Here is a 22,363-nt window from a genome sequence, read left to right as displayed (position 1 = left end):
GCTCATCTAAAATGAAGAAGTGCAGGTTGATGAGCTGGAGATATTAAAGAACAATTTGGATACTAGTTCTACATTGCATTCTTTCCATTCCCAACCATCTCTCTAATTTTGGTCCATGCCATGAATAACAGCTAATTCAATGTCTATTTATTTTTATCTTATTAAAAAAAAAAAGAATTGATAATTCATAAACTCCATATTTTTATCTCACAATGTAACTATAAATTATATTTTTAAAACAATAAATGCATGTACAATGTTGATTTTCTTTTTTTTTTGCCATACTTTTTACTGATCCTCTGCTTTCTGAACTACCTAAATAAGTCATTTTGATCAGTGAATTTAAAAAGGTCCCATGATTAATTGTTTTTTTTACTTCATGCATTAATATTACAGTTGTTTACTAATTTAGTTTGAAATTGAAATGCAAGACATATAATAATACAGAATTTATGTTAATAAAATACATCAAACATCATCTATCAATCATATAAATGTGGACTCTTTCATGTTAATAAATAGATTGACATATTGAAAACCTCTCTATAATCTGACAGTTTTTATCTGTCAATAAACAAATCACTCTGTTCCTCACACTAAATATTTTATCTGTCATGTTATTTATACAATTTCAAGCATAATTTTTATAGTTTTCAATAAACAAATTAATCAATCCATTTACTATCTAAATCCACCTAAGAACAAGCATGCATAACTATGACTTCAAAAAGAGTAGGATTGGCACCACCAAAAAAGCAGTAATTGGACAGCATTCTGAAATTCTAATTTGAACCTTATCTGTACCAAATGCAGACAGACAATTGGTTTCAGTAATTAAAAAGATCACTACTCACATGAAGAAAGCAAGTTTCTGTGTTTGAAATGGTTGTATTTGGTTATTTGTATCAATCAATGACAAAACTGCAAAACCGGTGGGAAATTGATGCTTGTTTCAGCAATGGGACCTCAGCTCATGTGATCTTCTTCAATGCAGTGTCGGCTGAGAAACAAATCTCTATTTATTCACATATTAGAAACACTCCCTAGCTCACAAGCAAAGCACTTCTTTTTTCTCCGGCTGCTTGTTCGGGTTCCATAATGGGGACTCTTCCCCGCAATGCAGCCCGGCTTTTGTTTATTTGCACGGTATTGATCTGCTTCTTTTCTGCTAATTCTTTCGCTTCGGTGCAATCTCAAGTTTCCGGAGTGATTGAATGCTCGGATTGCAAATTGAAGAAAATCAAGAACGAGCACGCATTTGCAGGTGCATCGGTTTGTTTCTTTTTTTAGTTTAAGCTTTTGAGTTGAATCGAGCTCTGATAAATCTTTAATTCAGGACTTCACGTAGTGATAAAATGCAAGGCAACCGAAGGAAAAGACTACGAAACAAAAACAAGCATCAAACTCGACAAAGAAGGGAAATTCCAAACAAAACTCGAAGAACAAGAACTGCTCAAAGAATGCATTGCACAAATTCATTCAGCAAATAATGTCCCTTGCAATGATCCTTCAAAGATAATCTCAAATGGAAAACACTCAATGACAACTGCCACAAAGCTTCAATTCTCATCAACAACATGTGTTTCAGCCTTCTTTTGGCATCCTATTCCAAGCTGGCCACCTTTACCTCCTCATCCTTGGCATAAACCATTCCCTTTCCCTCCCAAACCTTATCCCCACCCTCCATACTACAGTCCACCTGTCTATCAACCACCTCCAACTCCTGAACCAGTTTACAAACCTCCTCCTTCTCCTACACCAGAATACAAACCTCCCCCGACTCCGGTCCCTGTCTACAAGCCACCACCAACTCCGGTCCCTGTCTATAAGCCACCACCAACTCCGGTCCCTGTCTATAAGCCACCACCAACTCCGGTCCCCGTCTACAAGCCACCACCGGTGCCAGTATACAAACCACCACCAGTGAAGAAACCATGCCCACCACCAGTTCCAGTATACAAACCACCACCAGTGAAGAAGCCATGCCCACCACCAGTTCCAGTTTACAAACCACCTCCAGTTGAGAAGCCATGTCCTCCAGTTTATAACAAACCATTACCTCCTCCAGTGCCAAAGTACCCTCCTGTTTACAACAAACCATTGCCTCCTCCAGTGCCAAAGTACCCTCCTGTTTACAAGAAGCCATTGCCTCCTCCATTTCCAAAGTACCCACCTATTTACAAGAAACCATTGCCACCATTGCCAAAGTACCCTCCCATTTACAAGAAGCCATTGCCTCCATTGCCAAAAGTACCCTCCCATTTACAAGAAGCCATTGCCTCCATTGCCACCATTGCCAAAGTACCCTCCCATTTACAAGAAGCCATTGCCACCATTGCCCAAGTTCCCTCCACATCCCAAGCATAAGAAGTATCCTCCTTCTTATGGTTGGCCTCCATTGCCACCTTTCTCTTATCATCACCCACTGCCTCCACACTCTGGCAACTGAAACTGATGATTCTATAAGACTAGCTACTGCTGGTTTACTGCCTTGGTTAATTATGTCTTCTTTATTATCTTTTAAAGCTTTTTTTTTATATTTTTATGTTTATGGTGCAATAAGGACGTTAATTGTTTAATGTCAGCTGTGTGGAGTGGATCAGGTTTGGCTTGCTTTTGCTGTCATTTGGATATATATTTGTATTCTGAGATTATGATCCATGTAAAGTACTCACAAGTGCTTCTTCAATGGCCTTTACAATAATTCAAGTTTTATTATTTGCTATTCCTTGCAATGTTGCTTTCATTTATGCGTTGTGTTTTTTCTTAAAAAATTACCTTCATGTTGAAGACACATGAAATGGAAGGGTACATACAATGCATGTATAAATTAAAGCCAATGAGTTTTTAGTCTATTAACACCAGATTTTTTAAACAGAGTGTTTGTGTTTTTATAGAAAAGATGAGTTTGAATCTAAATTAACTTAAAGATGAAAATACAGATGCATTGAGGTATTAATTTTATATTTTTGCACGTTATTAACATGGCTTGTACACTTAATTTATATTAAAAAAACTTTCGCTAAAAAACAAAACAACACTTTTGTTTAATTGTTTGATGTATCATGTATATAAGAGATGTTGTTTAATGATAAAACTAATTGAAAAGAGAAGGTGGTATTACAACCACTTATTATAATAAATCTCGAAAACATAAAAATATATTAAATAAATAAACTTAAATATTATAATATTCATGCAATGTTAGCCTCATATTTAAACATATCAAAAATTTTATTAGAAAATTATTTTTAGTTAATAATAAGATCAAATATTGAGTTTTCTAATATACTCAGATACCAACCAAATTTTAATACTAATATAATTTTTTTTTTGGATATATTAAAATATCAAACATAAGGACATGGTAACTGATAACGAGTCTCTGGACACGTAACAAAATGCTTTAGCAAGTTCATTAATGATATTTCATGAAATGTAGTTATATTTCTCTTCTCAATTAATTCATTTGTTGAAATCCACCTTCCCTCAATCAACCTTTTCAAGTCATGGAAATCCCACATTAATAATTCAAAGTAAGTAGTCCAGAAACCTTGTGAAAGCACTTTGTGAACCAACTTTTTAATCTTAATTAATCAACATGAATGCATGCATACTTAGATATTTCTATCTTCTCAGATAAATGTGATTTCATACTCCTATGTAATGAACTGCCTTCTATTTTATAAAATGACTCACTTGAAATATTAAATATAGAAAATAAAATATAGAAGACAAATTTTAAGAAGAAAATGACAAAAAAAAAATTATCCAAGTACATGAACAAGTTAAAAAACTTGGTAGCAAAATCAATTATGTAAAAAAGACTTGAAATAAAAAATAAAAAAAAATCTCATGGTGATATTACATCATTCAACATTTTTAATTTCTCAAATCAGATCATGTATTAAATTGAATTAGGTGTTGACCTGATTTAAATTTGAGATAAATATAACAATTAATCATGCCATTGATGAAGGAGAGAGACATGAGCATAGAATTCTCAAAGGTACATGTCATGACATTGATATTTAGATTAATGTGACTAAATGTGGGCACATAAGAAGTAATTGAGCCGAATAAGTAGACTTCAGGGTATGTTTATACACTTGCAATTGGTTCTTGATTTTTCTGTTTTTTTGGACTTCAAAGAACCAGATAATGTGTACAATAATTAGCTGAAATAGGATATGTGGAAGTTGTATAAGGTAAAAATACCCTTCTAGAATTTTGAATGTAAATAGAAGGTTTCAAGTAAAAATTAAACAAAGTTTCTATTAGACTCTCACTTCTCCTTTCATATTTAATAAGAACCATTTGTGTGGCACTGATGATCTACATTAGACGTTATTAGGATTAAAGCTCTTTTTTTTTTGGCATAAATAGAGATTTAATTCGTTTTGTTGATGGAGTAGAAGATGGTATAAAATATAAATTAGTGCTCGCTTTATTTTTTTTTATGCAAAAATGGATTGCAAATGCTTTAATATATTAAAAAAAATCAATTTTCTAAATTTAAATTTGTTTTTAATTTTTTTAGAATTTAAAACTAATTAGTAACGGAATTAAATTTGTTTCTGAACTTTATAACGGAATTAATTCCGTTGCAAATATTAGAAATAGATGCAATTCCGTTATTAATCCAATTCTGAATTTTGAAATGGTTGAAATAGAAAATTTTTGTTTCTAATTTATTTTTAAAATGAATTAGTAACGGATTAGAAATAAAAAATGTTGTTTGTAAATTATAATTTTTTTTTATAATGAAAATCTTATATAATTAGAATTAAATGTTTAATCCCAAGTCAAATTTAGAGGCCATAGAATATGTTTTTATTATACAAAGATCATATTATATATTTTTATAATAAAAAATAAAATGACAATTCGAAAGGTACAAATAGTACACCCGTTGACATTGACTATATATATACTTTGAAGAGTTGAATGTTTCACTGGGCCTTGGAGAAGTTGTAATGCAAAATAATTTAGAAGACTTTGGGAGCATTAATTGACTTTGTATCTTCTGTGTTAGCTAGATGGGCAATATGCTAGTGAATCACTTAATTTCGAGTTTTAGGAGCAAGCGCGCGCGCACACACACACACACATATATATATATATATATATATATATGTTTTTAAAGTCAATGCATGATTCTTAATTACATCCTTTCTTTGTGGAATAATTTTTTTTATATATATAATCAATAAATCACAATTCATTAAAAAAAATGAAAAACAAAATAGAGAAAAACGAGAAACAACAAATATATAAAAAAAAATTAAAAAAAGATAAAACCCACAAAGTGGTTCGAGGGACAAAAAAACCAAAACTAAAAATAAAAATACACCGTCATTGGAAGTGAAAGAATGAGTAAATAAATACCGGATGACCCCTAAAAGTAGAAGACCACCTAAAAAACAAGAGGTCAATTACAGACGCAAACCACCTTGTGGAATAAATTATTGGCAAACATATAACTTATTAAAAACAATGTTTTGATTATATCAATTTTCATACATACATAAGGAATTCTAGTTTTTCTTTTCGTATTAACTTATCTATGTATGTCTATATATATATTGTTTCATTGTTTATAGTTGATGATAGATAATCATTGAGCGGATTAACTATATATATACCAATTCAAATAAGAGAAATTAACTCTATTGGCAATGTTATTGCTATTAATTTGGTCATCTTCATTAATCTTCTTTTCATTATCATGTGATTGAAACTTTTTAATTTCTAATCATTATAATCTAGGATATTATCATGAACTCATCTCCCTAGTTTTTGGAATCAAGGAATACCTTGGTTCCAGCCTATTAAAACCTGACACGTGTCCCCAATCACAATAGAATATATTGATAATAAAATCATATAATTAACTTATAATTTTAAAAAATTATTAATTGAGATAATGAGCGCATGCATTATCCATGCATGCAAGCAGGACTTCACGTAGCCTGAATCAACAACTGAGACAATTATGAAAATTAAGTAAAATATATATACTTCACATTCCTAATTAACTAATGATAAATTAACCTCATCATCAACCAACTTGATCATGATCTAAATGATGCATCAAAGACTAACAAATCTCTCAAACATCAACGTTCAACATTAACATTAAGCAACATTAATACATATATAAACATACATATGGAAGGAGATCAGTTCCCTTATTATTGATTAAACCACTCACAAACACACACACACACACACACACACACATATATATATATATATATATATATTCACTGAAATAATACCATTTAATTTTATCATTCTGTAGAAGTTTGAGGCAATGCACCCATCCAAGTTGGAGGTATCATCCCTGTCTGTTCATGCACAGTCTTGAACAATGGCGGCAACATTCGATAAACTCCGGCGAGCTCCTGCATTGCTCCTCCCTCACTTTTATTATCACCACCACTATTGGTCCAAACACTAATCTTTGGCTGAAGTCCTTGAATGGCATTGGCATTGATCTTAGCTATGTCTTGGTACATTCCCTGGTTTATCATTAAGTAATCTCTCAAAGCAGTATAGTTTCCACCTAATGCTCCTAGTAATGTACTTAAGTAAGCACCCTGAGCTTCTGCCAATGCTACCAATCCTTCAGCTTCTTTTTTCTTTGCATAAAGTTCACCGTCAGCCGCTTGCCGGCGAGAGAAGAACGCCGCCTCCGCCACCGCTTTCTGGCCGTCAGCCACCTTTTGTTGTTCATAGAGCAATGCTTCCGCTTCCTTTTGCTTCTTGTACAGCTCCCAGTTTGCTTCTTGCACCTGTTCAAATTTGTGTATCAAAGTCAATATTGCATCCTCATTAGTAAATTTTAATTATTTTATTTTATGCTACAACTATATATTATGCCTTTATTTTCTATTTTTTTTTTTTTAAATTCAACTGAGACTAGGACTAAAGTAAATATACATACAACATTCAATTTTCCCCTTCTATTCATATTTATTCAATATATATAAATAGTTTATTTTAAATAAAGACTATAAATAGACAAAATATCTTCTAGAAACTTCCATAAACAAAAAATCTATAGACGTTAACGGCCGACATTAATAAATAATAGCACTATTTCTACTATATATTATCTTGTTTGGATTGGCTTTTGAAAAACTCAGAAGTATTTTTTTATAAGTTAAACATTTCTGCTCAAAAAGTTGTTTAGTATTGAGCTTTGTCAAAGTAGTTCTGTAAAAAAAGCTTTTTTTCATGTGTAATTACGACTGGGCTTATAAAAAAACTTTTTTTAAGTCTTTATTTTTTTACGAACTTTCTACTCGAAAAGTTTATTCCAAAATACTAAAATAAAAAAAGTCTTAACTTACTCGAATCGAAGACTTTACTAAATCGAAAAATATATATATATTTTTTGAGAAGTCTATCCAAATAAAAATAAGCTTCTATTAATTATTGTTTATCAATGTTCGTTGTTGCATCAAAATCCACCCATTAATAATGGACGGTTATAGATGAATCATAAATATATAATTTGTTTACCTTCATCTCATAATCAACAAGGGCTTTACTAAGACACTCGGCCTTGAACTTCTCCGTTTGTGTCAAAGCATTCCTTCGCTCCACCTCCATCTGCAACTCCGCCTCTCTCAGCTTCACCGCCTTCTCCGCCTCCACTTGCGCCACCTCCGCCTTCCTCGCCCACCCAGCCTTCTTCATCGCCAACTCCGCATTCGCCTCCGCTACCTCCGCCTCCCTCTTATTCTCATACACCTTCACCTCCGCCTTCACTTTGATCTCCTCCTTCTTCCCTTCCCCTTGTCTATTCGTCGAATATATCTTCGTCTCCGCATCGATCTTCGCCGCATTCTGCAACGTTTGCCCGTCCCTCGTCTTTGCCCCAATTTCCCCCTTCATCTTCGCCTCCGCCACATCCACCTTCGCCTGATTCGCCGCCTCTTGCTGTGTCTTTTGCCCTAAATAAGAGAAATACTCATGGCCACGAACATCCACAAGCTGCTTCACATTGGCGTTGTAGATCAAAAGCCCGAATTGATTGAGTTCTAATTGAACCTTCTCGAAAACCTCCTCTTTGAAAGATTTGGTACCTTTGAAGATCTCCTCCATAGTCATGGAAGCAGCGAGCACCCGAGTTTCACCTTCGATGACGCCTTGGACGAGTTCTTTGACATGGTTTGAGAGTTTATCGTGGGGGGAGATGAGGCGGGCGTATCTGAGAAGACTGTCCTCGCCGTCGACACGAGGGCCGATGGTGAAGACGGCGGGGAGGACGAAGGGGAGTTTCTCGGCGCTCATGGCTTGAACTTCGAAGGTGTAGTTCACTGGGGAGATGTCGAACACTGTGCATGATTGCCCTGGGAATATCCATGCTTTTTTCGCTAGTTTTATGTCTTTTATTTGGAACCCGGTTATGGCTAAATACTCTGATGCTCTTGCTACTCTGTAAAAGAAAACCATTTTTTTTTTAGTGCTATTTGGTTTGTTGTGGAGGGATGATGAAGGGGATGAAGAGTGTGCGATTGCAGTGTGTACGGTGTGTTTATAGTTGGGGTAAGAGGAGACTTTTTGAAGGACTTGGTGGTTGGTTGAGGAATTGCTTGGGAACCGCCAGAGAAGGTGATGCATGATTTTCATATGAGGACCTGTTCTTCATGATTCCAATGCACCAACAAGGCACACGCCAAGTTCAAGAGTTAAACAAACATGAAAATCTATAAGTAATGATCTTATGCCTCAGCTAGATTAGTATGGGATGTGGCTTTGAGATAATAATGTAAACCTTCGTTTGAAGGGGTCGTTCGGAATGAAAATTATTTATTTGAACAGATAGATAGAGATCATGAATTGAGGAGAAAGTATGCTGCTGGTCAACAAGATGATATTTAGTCGCCTGGCCAAGAAATTATGGAGTAATTGTACATAGGTTACATGTTGAAATTGCAGAAACATAACTTGTGGTATGAAACAAAGTACCAGCCTGATTGCCGGACTTGCCATCATAGCTGCTCTGCTTATTGGAGATGGTCCAAAAAAGCGGGAAATCTGAACATTTGAGAACAAAGCTCACAATCCTATTGCTCAGTCAGCCACAGGTAAGATCAAACACCTAATGACATGTATGTATCATGATATAATCAATGATAAGTTATCGGACCAAAAGTAAGTCACCCGCGCACAATGCCGCCCTCATTCATAATTTTAAGGCCTTTGTTTCTTTCAACTGCTTGGCAAATGTTGCAGCAACCAGCAAAGGAAATGCAATGGTTGCATCACAATGAATCTGAACAAACATAGAAAATGCTCAGAGACAAAATAAATAAATATAAATAAGAGGGGCAAAATGGTAAGCAAAAAAGAAGACAATAAACAATTAGCTGGACTCCTGAACATGAAGAACATCAAGGATTTAACAAACGACTATGCACAAAGAGTGCATTCTAACATAGATTCATATTTATCAAAGTAGTAGTGGTTTTACTTGTGCTTAGTCTTCAGTGAATGTTATCAATAATAGTTTGCTTGTACATAGTCTCTAATAGTAAATTTGATCAATTATTATTGTATACATATATTTCTCTTCAAATATTTTGTAGATCCAACAACCTCAAGCCATGGGGCATCATATCACTTGATTAAACCACATATCAAACTTATTTTTTCATGGAGAAATTACTAATCGTTAATGGAGAAATAAAATAACATAAAGCCTGACGATCTGAAAAAGGATCAAGATGCATACCTTTACAGGTTTAGCAGAACCTCTTATTTTTCCCCAGGAAACAGCCTCATCAGGCTGTGCACCTGAATCACTTCCATCAAATTCTTGAGCTGTGTTGATGTAAACAGCATAGTCCGCACCATTGCGCATCATGTTGGCATTACAGATGTGGTGCTTCGGGAGTCCTCCACCAAGAATTATGACACCTGTTTTTCTAGGGCTTGCATGTACAGCTTCCCCATTAATCGCCCTTATATCTGTGTGATAAAATAGATTCCAATATCAATTAATATACTGAATGCAATTACAAAGATACCATGACTGCAAATGATAAAAATTTACCTTGGACAATATCAATAACTAAACCAGGACCCCGGTATGAATGGAAGTACAGCATGTCCCCAAGCGACCCATCAGTTAATGCTGGGCAGAAGACAGGAATGCCATTCTAACAAAAATTGATCAGTAAAGTATTGAAGTACAAAAACACTAAACAATGAGAAATATTAGTGTTCTTTTAAAATTTCTTCATAAAAAAAGCTAGCAAATGCACCAAAAATAAGGTTCAAAGGCACAAGTATAGATTGTCATTCATCTGCCCAAACATTTAGAAAGGAAAAAGGTAAAATTTAATAAAAGTAATAGAGTATGTGAATCAGTTGAAACTCATGGTCTCTAGTTATTCAGTTACTCTTCCCTGCTTTCCCATATTTTCTTCTTCTAAGCATTGAATGAATCCATAATAAGAATATAAGACAGCCGCAAAACTGCTCTTATCCATGCTCCCTAAAGCAAATTAAAAAAACTTATGGCATCATAAATTAATAGCAAAATATGATTAAATTAACCTTTTGTGCCCAATAAAGGTAAGAGCTTTCATCATTTATTTCCTTCCCAAGACGGGCAATAACTTTTGATGGTGTCCAAATCACATTCTGCAAGAAAAGGACAATTAACTCAGTTAATTAATCAAATTGAAAAAACAACATAATCATGCTATACCAGTTCTTCACAGAAACACAGTTGGGTTAATCATTTGCTCCAAACATCATATTAACCATTTGGTCTTCAACCAAAAAACCTAAAGTTGGCAATAATTCAAAGATAAGCCACATGGCAAGCTGAGCAGGTCCAGTTTAGTGAACAACCTATTGACATTAGGCGGCGAGTAGACTATAGTCACTATGAACTTGCATCAAGCATGTAACAATTAAAATTTATAAAAGCATATACATACCACAAATATATATATATATATATGTGTGTGTGTGTGTGTGTGTGTATAGTACATCTCAGAGTCAGAACCAGTCATCTAAAAACAGAATGCCTATTTAAACTCAGCAATCAGCCAGGGGACGGTTAAGATGAGTGTGAGCAGCCTGCAGGAGTAAATTTTTTAAATAAGAACTTTTCCCAAGGAAGAGCCTACTGTCAACTTGGCCACGATGGCATTATCATAGCATAGAACTCCTATAAAATGACAGTGAAGGTTACCTCAGTTTGCTGTTCTTGTAACATCTTATCGAAAATTGGAATTATCCAATCCTCAAATTTGCAATAATTCTCATTAGGCACCAATAGATTTCCAATTCGATTCAATCCTTTGGATCGCAAAGTAGCACCGGGCAGAGAAAAATCACCTCTGTATGTTGGAGCTAGGCATTTAATAATGTCTTCTTCAATGCCACCAGCAGTTGTCACTAAAACATCAACCTATACGTCAGAAATGTATCCATCACATACCATGTTGCACCAAAGATGACAATATATAAAAGTTATGAGAAGAAAAATCTGAAGGATCTGAGTTTCACAATACAACATGTACAGAACTCATTAAATAATTGAAGACTTGCAGAACTAACTTCTCTAGTTAGTAATATTATTAAAGGAAATTAAATAACATCATCTAAATAACTGAAGTCAGTTTAGCACTAGATATTCTTTTTATTTCATGTCAATCAAGAATTATGTTCACATATGAAGCTAAAGATCCAAAGAAAATTTGATCTTATAAAGGAAAAATGAAGTGAATTTCCAAAAATAATTAATGACACTGTAAAATATCTGTTATGTTAGGAGAAAAAAATACTATAGCGTATGCCCTATCGGTTGAGGAGAAAAAGGTTATTAATCACTGATTTTCAGGAAATATTGATCTGGAATATGGAGCGTTTGATTAAAGTTTTAGCATAATGAACTGATTATAGTCAGAAAGCAAGATGTTTAATCAACAGCTTCAGAATTTCTAGGCGTACAACCTCCAAGTCCAAGAACAACAGGAGAGGACCATTTTAACACATTTCCTAGTTGCTGTTCAAGAGATAACCAAATGACTGTTATCAAAGTTGTCAAAAAGAAGCTGTGACTGTGATAAGTCATAAGAGATACACATTATGCACAAATGTCCATAGCTATAAATAGATGTAATTGCAAAATATATTAGCACTACTTGATAAATCCATATATAATCTAATCAAGTAACTGCATGCATCAAAAGAGAAGGAAACCAAGATTATTGTTTGCTCTAACTAATCTAACAACTGCATAAATCCTCCATCATTTACATTAATATCATCTATATCAATGAAATCTTCAAATTAACACAGCATCTAAGAAATGAAAACCAATATAAAAAATCATAACCATCTACCACCAAGTTTGTGTGCCATTGACATCACCATCATCATTAGTAAAACCATTTCAGAGCAACATAAGATAGAGGATGGTCATTGTTCTAAATTGAAAAGGCTCAAAGAACATAATTTCAACTGAAAATGCCAAGTGAGAAACCAAGCTAATTTGGATCACTGACCATTTTATGCTGAACAAGAAACCGGATTACATCCCTAATGCCAGATGATACCAGGTTCGAAGTGAACCCTAAAAAGATTTTGCATCTTATAGACTCTCTATACGCAGGATCCCGCTCCTCTTCACTGCAATCTTCAGCTATCGCCTCATGAGACAATCTCCAATTTAACTTCATTCAAAAGCAAAAAAAATGATGCAAATCTAAACACATATTCAATTCACAAAAAGACTGTTTTTAATCTAATTAGCGAGCTCACCATCTGGTTCACAACATCGATGGCATCGCCGAGATTGGATGCCTGGAATCCAGTGGACGCCATCGATCCAAGAATTCCCATGAAGTCGACTCCATGATTGAAATCATAACCTTGAATCTTCTGAAACTTCTGCTCATCAAGGACCTCAGATTGCTTGAACACCACCGACCTTAATGTCTGGAGAATCTCGCCATCTCCTTTACCATCAGCATCTCCCATACTGAAGATATCTCTCTGCCTGAAGGACTTCTGATCTCACTATCACCACCACTACTACGACCACCAAAACCCTCAGCACCACCGCGGCTCCGATCAAAGATGTGAGGGATGGAGGAGCTCACCTGAATTCCGAGACAAGCGAGGATATCGGAGAGGCTAGGCTGCCGGAGACTCGATCCGATCAAGCGGTGGTCTCCCACGCCGGAGAGAACTCTAGGGCATTGTGAGAGAAGAGGTGAGAGAGCGCGCCTTTTTCTTTTTTTTTTTTTTTCTTTTTCCGGTTATTAATCGGGCCTGGCCCATTAATCCCTACTGGTGGGCCAAGTCCGCTAGCCAGCTTGCGTGCCAATTTTTTAAAAAAAAGATTCAAATGTGTTTTTTTAAAAAAAATTTTATTATAAACGTAGATAAATCAAAATTTATTAGAAATAAAAACAGTACAAAAGAATAGAAACAGCATAACTATCAACTAAAGAAACAAAAACACAAACAAATTTAGAAACAAAATGAAAAGTACAAAAAAAAGAAAATTCACATGGGTGGATGAGAAAGACTACAAAAATGTATATGTAGGAGAATAAAAGTTAAAACAGGTGGTCAAGGGGGATTACTCTAGGTTCTCGGTAAGACTACAAAGATATATATGTAGAAAAATAAAAATTAAAACAAGTTGAGTTAGAGGATTATTCCAATGATAGGTTCTTCAAGTGTTGTAGTCCATAATCTATGAAAATAAGATTTTGCTTGGTTGTCTATAGAAATTTATTTAATGTGGTTTTTTTAGAGCTGTATTTATTCAAATAATAAGCATATAATTACAATAATGGTAGAATAAAAGGTTAAAGTTTTTTTAAAAAATTTACTTTGGCACAATATTTGTTCTCATTATTTTCATATCAGATTCCAAGAACAATTTGAAGATATATGATGAAAATTGGATACCAAAAAACATATATGAACGTTTATAAAATATTTTAAATAATAAAGAAATATAACGCCATGGACAAAAATGGCCTTACTCTAAATAATAAGCAACAATTTTTTTTATTTTTATTTTTATTTTTATTTTTTTGTAAATTAGCTGATCGATCCCTTTCCATCTAAAAGGGCAATTAAAGATAAGCCATGAAAGCTTTCTCCTTTAAAAAATCATAACTTTTAATTATTTTAAAATATTATGTAAATTCAAATAAAACAATGGAAAGAAAGTAAAATAACATTTGCTCGAAGATTTTTTTTTTTCATGTGACTAGTAGACCAATTTTTATTTGGTAAAAAACTACTTCAAATCTATGATGTCTATCTATATCCATTTTTAATCTTATGCTTTCAAACGCCATTTAGTTTTTTTCATTCATACTTCATAAAATGAAAAGGACATATATACTATATATATATATATAAATATAAATGTGCCTCTATCAACCAGGTATGATTATGCATTAGTTACGGTGAGCTTACGAATCTCTCTGCAATACTAGAAAATAAAACAATTATTTTTTTCTTTTTCAAATAATATTAATAAATAGTATTGAATTTGATAATACATTAATATAAACAGTAAAATATAGCACAACCGAGGAAAGATTCAAATCATTACTCTCCCTTCTAACATTTTTATGTGATACCATTAAGTTATATAATAATTGATTATTAAATATTTTGAAAACATAAAAAAAAATAAAATATAAAGAAAAAATAAAAATAAAAACTCCCCATTTTATTTCCACCGAGACGAACATCAGAAAAAAAAAAAATTCTTCTGTTTTTTTTCCGGGGGTTAATACATAAAATTAAATATGTGAAATTAAGAGGTTTTGTAAGGGTGTAAAAGCAAAAGAGCGGAAGAGGATGAGCAGGAGAATTGTCTGATTAGACCTCCGCGGGGGTCGTTTCTCTTTTTTTCGTCCTTTTTTCAGGAAAGTACACTTAGGATTGAGAACGACGCCTCTTCTTTCTCCACGCCCTCCTCCTCCTCCTACTCCCCCAATCCCTCCTCCGCCTCTTCGATCTTTGCCGACACTGCTTTTTATTCTCTGCTGGTCAGATCTCTTCTTCTTTTTCTTCGTTTTGTTGTTGTTGTTGTTGATGTTGTTGATGTTGTTGTTGTTGTTGATGATGATGATGATGATGTTGAACTATGGTGTGTCGCTACTGTTTGTTTGGTGGAAGGATATCGTACGTGTCCTTGTTTTTCTTAGGGTTACTGTTTAGGTTCTAATTTGGTGGGCGATTCGGAGCACGTCTCTTGGTGTTTGAAGTTTTGGGGAGGATTTTTTTTCCTTTTTTTCTATGTGGTCAGAGTGGAGACTTTGGTGGTTGTTTATTGGGGAGGGTGGGATTTGGGTGTTTGACGATAAGGAGGAGAAAAAAAGGTGGTTTTTGGGGGGGGCTCTTTTTTTATGTACTTATTTTTTTTAAATTTGTTGGTGTGTTTGCCGTTTCTTTGATTTGGATTTTGTATCGGTTTGGTTTGTCAAAGGTGCTTCCTTTGAACTTCTTTGTGTTGTTAGATTGGTTGTTTGTGGGTGGCGTGTCTTAATCTCTTTGGTAATTGTGCTCATGCTACTTTGTATTCTTCTTCGCTTGTTTGGGTTTTTGGTTTTCCTTTTTAATGCTACGGTCCTGCTTTTGGTTGAACGCCTTGGTTTGAGAAAATTTTCATATAGGTAAATTGGGGTCTGTTTGTTGTGGGAATTTCCTGTGTGTTGTGGAATGCATGATTGATTAATCCTATCCTTGAATTGATGAGCTGTTTTGCTTGATTGCAGGGAATTTTTGTGTTTATTTATTTATTTATTTTGGTATTTTTTGTTGAATTTTATTTTATTTGTTAGGTTTGTTTATGTATATCTGAGTTTTTTTCCTTTCTAATGAAAGTTTGAGTTATAGGAGTGCTAAGCACTGGTTTAATTATTTATTGCTTTTAAGCAATCATGGGTCGTTTTGCAACACATCTGATGTAGTTGGAACATTGAATCTATTGCTCTGCAAATTTGGAAATTTGTTGTCCTCTTAAGTCTCATGCAGTCGTTTTGGTAATCTTGTTTAGTTGGTATTTCCATGTTTCTGGAATTGAAATTTTTTTCATTCTGGTTTTTGATGAATGTTGTTCTTTCTCTTTCAGCTTAGGCTTGTTTCAGCACTCTTATTAGTTTTGGGATAATGAGAGGAAAGGGAGTAGCATCTCCAAACTACTTTGTGTTGAATACAGGCGCTAAGATTCCTGCAATAGGACTTGGAACATGGCAAAGTGGGGGAGATATTTGCGTTGAAGCTGTGAGTATGGCTCTTAAAGTTGGATACCGTCATATAGACTGTGCCCATCTTTATGGGAATGAGGCTGAAGTAGGAAAAGCCTTGGGTGAAGCTTTTGATGGTGGACTTAAGAGGGAAGATGTGTTCTTGACTTCAAAACTATACTTTGCTACTAATTCGCACACAAGGGTTGAGAACTCGGTGAGAGATTCCTTGAAGAACCTTGGAGTGTCCTACCTGGATTTATATCTGGTGCACTGTCCTGAAATTTCAGCATTTGGGGATGCGACTGATCCTCCATGGAAATCAGGGACTGAATACCGTCAATTCCTGCAACGGCTAAAACCTACATGGAAGGCCATGGAAGATCTTGTCCAAATGGGTCTTGTTCGGGCAATTGGTGTTAGCAATTTTAATGTCCATCAGATTAGTGAGTTGCTTCAGTTTGCTAACATTGTTCCTGCAGTCAATCAGGTAAAATTTGACTTTGCCATTCTTGTGTTATTTATGATGTTGTTTCTAGGAAGAGAGTTTCTAATTTGTCCTCTATATGTGCCTTGAGGTACAATAAAGAACTTTTTTTCAAAGAAAATGGTTTTTCTTAACTAACACTAATTAGCTATTAACTTTTCTAATTTTCTTTAAATTGACCAGTTTTATAAATTCGATCCATCAAGCATTTTTCTCATTCTTTGTTGCTTGGTGGAGGCATAAAATGCTTGCTAGTACTAGTTGTAAGCTTAACATTTAAATTTTAGCATGTTATTCGTGCTACTTAGGTTTTCAAGCAGCCTCTTCCTGATTGGCAACATTTTGAGGCTAGAACTTTAGTTAAGAATATGAGGGCTGAAGCATTGTAGATCAAGGAGGGTGTCTGTCCTATAGTGCTTTGTTATTGTTTTAATTGAGTCACTTTGATGTTGATAAACTGAATTTGTATCATATGGTCACAAGAGGCTATATCTTTGTTGCCCTCTATTGAGCTATCTGGGTGAATTGAATCTGTTTTCATTTTAGTTTAAAATGATGTTATGGTGTGTATTCCAGGCTTCCATTTTTTCTGTGTGGTTAGTTGGGCATATAGTGAAATTTTGCCTAGCTCTTGGTGATAGATTTCATGGCAAATTAAATTTTGTTTTTTTTGTTGTTGTTGTTGTTGTTGTTGATATTACTATTGTTATTGATATTTTTGCTAGAGTTATTTTTACATATATGACCATATTACATTGACATTCTGTAAACAATTTTATTGTGAAAAAAGGGGATCCATGTGGAAGATATAATAAAATCTTCATATGTTGCTCTTTATTAATGTAAATGGAATAGACAATAAAAATTAGTTTTCATTGTGGTTGCATAAGCATTGCCTACTGGAAGCCTTTTGACCAAAAACTTCCTGTTTTATTGGTTCTGGAATTGTCTCAAATCAAAGAAACTTATTTCTTTTGGTTTAAATCTATGCCTAGTTGCATGTGTTACAGGTTTATATTATAGTATAGATTACTATTAGATTTCACATGAAAGATACAGCTTTCCAGCTGTGCTGGCAGAATCTGCATCATATACTTCTCTAATTTTGCTTAAAAGAACCTCATGTTAGACCAATAATTTCAAAATGTTGTATTTCTATCATGATTTCCAAAAGGAAATCATATGAATGGTATTATTCTATATTCTGAATCTTCAACAATACATTTTTAGTAAAAAGTGTTTGAATTCTGCTAAATGATATGATGTTGAATAGATTTGTTATGGCTGAAAATTCAAGTTCAAGTAGCAATCATGATACTACATTAGAATAAGTATGATCTATAACTGCAGGTTTTTATAGTGTAAAATCATATTTCTTTTGTCAGCATTGCTCAAGCAGACATTAAATTTACTTAAAAATGGCCTAAATAGTTTAGTGATTGTCTGAATGCCAAGTGAAACCTGTGCCGCTGGGTGTCCAGCTAAGCCACCGCCAAGGGGTAAAGACACCATGTAGCTACTTACTGCCCTGCTGATTAGGCTGTCACTGGTAAGTGGTCAATCCTGTTTAGGTGGAGTTGACAACATTAAAGCAAATTGCATTTCTATCTACGTTGCTGTATTGGACAACATTATTTTACTTAAGATCCATGCTCAGTTTGAGGTTTGAATATATCCATATGTGTATATATATACTTGATCTATCACTTGGACACTACTTAAATGCTTTGATATGTGGTGCAAATGTGGACTTTGAAATTGGAAATACTAAAAGTTTTCTAGTTACGATGAAACTCTTGATGCTAATTGATCTGTTACATCAAACATGCAGAGTTAAGCTTCTTTAAATGGGAGTAAACTTTTATATTACTCGAGCATCTTGCAAAAATCCATTATCACTGTTCAGATCATGATATTCTTCAATGATACAGGGGGTATATGTAATGAGCCTGCATTAAGTATTGTCAAATTGTTAATTACTGTATATGATCTATTATTTAGGTGGAGTTGCATCCCTTTTGGAGGCAGGATGAACTTGTAAAGTTTTGCCAAGTGAAAGGCATTCATGTTTCTGCTCATACACCTCTAGGAGTTCCAACTACCAGTATCAGTATGTCAAATAGCAGCCCTGCTTTGTCTGACAGTGGATCAGAGGATGAACCAGGAACTCCTAGGATGTCCTTCAGAAGGTCAAGATCAGTGCATGGGACCACTACTAAAGCTTTCAGTGGTTGGAGATATTGCAGAACATCATGATAAAACACCAGAACAGGTACTTTGTCCAAACATTTTTTATGATGCCAAAATTTGTTTTTCCATGTTTTTCACCATTGTTGTTTTCATCTATTAGCTAATTATCTTAGAAAAGGATAATTAAGCTAGAAAATCAAAGATGTCTGATTTATCATTAAAACCGACCATTCTGCCATGATTGATACCAATCTAATACCCCAACATTGAGAATCTAAATTTACCTGCTTCAAAGGACATTTGGACTACTGGATATGTTTAAGTTATATTTGCCTTATTCACTCCATTGAGAATCTAAACGTGTACTTCTTATGTGTATTGGTCCTCTGATGGTTAAATTTGTATTTGTGCCTATGCCTTTCATTCTTGGACAAGTACTGGGACATGCTACCTAATTTATTTTCACTGTTTCTGTATGTCCTGAGTTATATGTCATCTTCAGGATTCAGTGAATGAAGCGTGAATGTATTGTTAATCTGATGCTTTATTATAATTATTTTTCCTGCAATGACTATTACCAAAGTGGAAAAAATACCATCATTTCAATGATATTTCTGCCATTTTTTAGTTGCTTGGCCACATCTTTCTTTGCACCACCTTATTCATTCAGAGCATCAACTTTTTCCGTCTTGTCTGTTGCTATTGACCTCTGTCTACGTGTCCTGCACATAAAAAATGGTCAATATACAAAATCATCATCCATAAATTTTAAGCTAGAATTATTGTTTCAGGTCATTCTGAGATGGGGACTGCAGAGAGGAACTAGTGTGTTGCCGTGCAGTCTGAGGCCAGAAAGAATCAAGAAGAATTTTGATATTTTCAATTGGTCACTGTCGGATGAAGAGTTGGACAAGCTGAACAAGATTGAACCTCAAGTTTGTCTCTTCGTAAATGGACCCGCACCTTCATCTGAAAGCGGCTTCCTCTCTGGAAGCGGTCCTCTTCAAGCTGTGAATGAAATGGAAGACGACACTGAATGCGATACCTGACCCTTGTTCTTTTCTGTTGAACATTGCATCAATCAAAACATTGTTTTCCACTTTGGCCATATAGTGCACTGCAAATCTAGTTAAGTTGCCTTGGTTTGTCAATAGGGTTTGGTTTTGTTCCAGGATTTCTGCAAATTTGTACATTATGATATAATAGTTTTCAGGAAAAAAAAAAAATCATTCCCATGTGTTTGTTCATTATCTTGCCTTTGTCAATGTTTTTCTGTGTGGAAATGAAAAACCATCAACTTATTGTTTGTGATTGGTGAGATTCAGCTTGATTTGTCAGGGGAATTATCAAAGCTAAATTCATCCAACACCTAAGTTCTTTGGTTTCATTTTTACTTTTTGACAAATGAACATATGAATTACTGGGAATAATATCACTTCTCTCACTTTAGAAAAGTGGCACTTCTTCATTTTCGCCCAGTTCCTCTGAAATCAACGCAACCTCAATGTGACATACAATAAATTGGTGGGACGGATTGCAACTGAAGTTCCCAAATGTGATGATTTTGAAGGCAACGGCGGTCTTTGTGGGGAGTTATTGTGAGAATAGCTCTTGGCTATAATAATATACATATTGTCATTTTGAGGATTCAATATAGGTGACCGGTGGATTGTGTGGAGTTTGGCGATGAAGATGAACACTCGAATTAGCTGAGCATGGATCTCTGCTTGTATTTCAGAACAAGGACACCAACATCAATGCTATTGGATAAAAGGAGCCCAAAGGCTTTTATTGAAAAACTGGGAAATTACAAGCTAACAGGAAACAGGGAAAACCTGAAGGAAACTAAACTGAACAAAATAAACTAAAAACTAGAAAACAAATCCAACTTCATAAAAAGATTTCATGAGTCAATGCGGAAGATCATGCCCAGAATGAAAAAAGAGATAACTGATGAAGACATGAGCCATGTGAAGCAAGCTTAGTTACAACTTTCAACCAAATACGAGGAACAATACATAGATGTGGAGATCCCGCAACAATCAGAAGTCTGTTACATTCATCGATCATAGAACGAAAATGCCAAGAGCAAGCATTGATGGAATTCCTTAACAAGCTCAAAATTTTGGGCTCAGCAATGAAGATTATTTGCATTCTGAGTTGGTGTTGAATAGCTAGCCATAAAGCAGTGACCAAATTACTTAATTCAGCAGTAGTCGGGTTATCAGCAGTGTAAACATGGCTGCCTGCAAAAGAAACAACAAAGTTAGAGGACGGTAAGAAGAAGCCACCCTTGCAAACCTGGTTAGAACAATTCCAAACTGAAGCAGTAAAGAGGAAAGGCCCATCAAGATTGCAAAAGTTGCTAATAATCATCTTCCTGCTCGAGACATTGCCAGCACAATGCATATTATTAGCATAGGAAATAGCTTTGTGAGCAATGAAATGATAATTTGGTTTGACGTCTCTGAAAATGGCATCGCACCTGGCTTTCCAAAGGAACCAGACAGTTAAAGCAATAACATATTTAATTTTAAAGGAGAAATTGGCCTGCACCAGCCAGTTGCCCATGACAAAGCCATTGGGAAAATGAATCTGTTTATGTAGCAAGTTGGAGATAAAGGCCCAAAGACCCTGTGTTTTACAGCAAGTATGAAAAAGATGTTCTGAATTCTCAAATTCAAGATTGCAAAGGATACACATCCTCGGCCCTGGGCACGACCACGCCGGCGGGAGACTAACATCCAAGAACCAAATTCAGAATCCGGTGTGGAATCAACAGAGTTAACAGCGCCTTGAAGATTATTGGCAATAGAATCCATCTCCATTCCCTCGGTCCGAACCGAACTTACCGCCGATCCCCGTGGAAAACGGGGAGGTGGAGAAGTCCGATTCTCCCCGGTTGTTGTTGAATGAGAGCAAGAGTTGGTTCCATGACCAATGATCCCACAAATATAACAGAACATAGGCAGTCTTTCATAGAGAACCACAACGAATACCCGATGAGTATCGTCGCTAAGGGTGTAAATGAGCCAAGCTACTCGTGAGCTACTCGAGATCGGCTCGGTCAATACTCGAATTCGATTCGATTTTTCACGAGCCGAGCCGAGCTCGAGCTTCTCGTTTACGTTATCGAGTCAAGCTCGAGCCCAAACATACTCAGCTCGTGAGGCTCGCGAGCCTAAACGAGCTTATATATATAATATTAAATTATTTATATATTAATTATAAATATATATAATTATATAACTATATTAAATTGCTTACATTATACATATATTATCCTAACTCGAGCTTAAACGAGCCGAGCTCGAGCTACTTGAAATTTTTAGTGAGCCGAGCTCGAGCACAAAAAAAATGGCTCGAACGAGCTCGAGCCGAGCTCGAGCCTTCGAATAATGTATTCGAGCCGAGCTCGAGTCTGGTAATA

The 22,363-nt window shown here is 34.9% G+C and overlaps 4 protein-coding genes across 5 annotated transcripts; 2 read left to right on the top strand and 2 right to left on the bottom strand.

Annotated features, from left to right (window-relative positions):
* The first annotated feature begins 1,040 nt into the window (after positions 1–1,040).
* On the top strand, positions 1,041–2,728 carry LOC120275667 (repetitive proline-rich cell wall protein-like). Its single transcript, XM_039282326.1, has 2 exons — positions 1,041–1,264; positions 1,337–2,728. The coding sequence occupies exons 1-2, from the start codon at positions 1,099–1,101 to the stop codon at positions 2,365–2,367; spliced, it is 1,197 nt and encodes a 398-aa protein (XP_039138260.1). The 5' UTR covers positions 1,041–1,098; the 3' UTR covers positions 2,368–2,728.
* A 3,380-nt stretch (positions 2,729–6,108) lies between these two features.
* Positions 6,109–8,554, bottom strand: LOC120275666 (flotillin-like protein 3). The gene is made up of 3 exons (XM_039282325.1): positions 7,531–8,554; positions 6,259–6,797; positions 6,109–6,228 (listed from the first exon to the last, which is right to left on the bottom strand). The coding sequence occupies exons 1-2, from the start codon at positions 8,464–8,466 to the stop codon at positions 6,294–6,296; spliced, it is 1,440 nt and encodes a 479-aa protein (XP_039138259.1). The 5' UTR covers positions 8,467–8,554; the 3' UTR covers positions 6,109–6,228; positions 6,259–6,293.
* A 299-nt stretch (positions 8,555–8,853) lies between these two features.
* Positions 8,854–13,280, bottom strand: LOC120275803 (deoxyhypusine synthase). 2 transcript variants are annotated; one of them, XM_039282511.1, is made up of 8 exons: positions 13,137–13,280; positions 12,796–13,065; positions 12,540–12,707; positions 11,222–11,440; positions 10,576–10,662; positions 10,070–10,175; positions 9,749–9,984; positions 8,854–9,289 (listed from the first exon to the last, which is right to left on the bottom strand). In XM_039282511.1, exons 2-8 carry the CDS (start codon positions 13,012–13,014, stop codon positions 9,200–9,202), a joined length of 1,125 nt encoding a protein of 374 aa, XP_039138445.1. In that variant the 5' UTR covers positions 13,015–13,065; positions 13,137–13,280; the 3' UTR covers positions 8,854–9,199. The 2 variants fall into 2 exon arrangements, with proteins under 2 accessions (XP_039138445.1, XP_039138444.1); XM_039282510.1 differs by having other exon boundaries at positions 12,796–13,280.
* A 1,587-nt stretch (positions 13,281–14,867) lies between these two features.
* LOC120275629 (aldo-keto reductase family 4 member C10-like) lies at positions 14,868–20,180 on the top strand. The gene is made up of 5 exons (XM_039282256.1): positions 14,868–15,056; positions 16,142–16,746; positions 18,745–18,904; positions 18,969–19,015; positions 19,725–20,180. The coding sequence occupies exons 2-5, from the start codon at positions 16,180–16,182 to the stop codon at positions 19,980–19,982; spliced, it is 1,032 nt and encodes a 343-aa protein (XP_039138190.1). The 5' UTR covers positions 14,868–15,056; positions 16,142–16,179; the 3' UTR covers positions 19,983–20,180.
* The last annotated feature ends 2,183 nt before the right edge of the window (positions 20,181–22,363 follow it).

Source organism: Dioscorea cayenensis, chromosome 14 (assembly GCF_009730915.1).
Source record: "Dioscorea cayenensis subsp. rotundata cultivar TDr96_F1 chromosome 14, TDr96_F1_v2_PseudoChromosome.rev07_lg8_w22 25.fasta, whole genome shotgun sequence".
Lineage (NCBI taxonomy): Eukaryota > Viridiplantae > Streptophyta > Magnoliopsida > Dioscoreales > Dioscoreaceae > Dioscorea > Dioscorea cayenensis.
The sequence above is the reverse complement of the archived record's forward strand: the minus strand, read 5'-3'. Positions and strand labels throughout refer to the sequence as shown.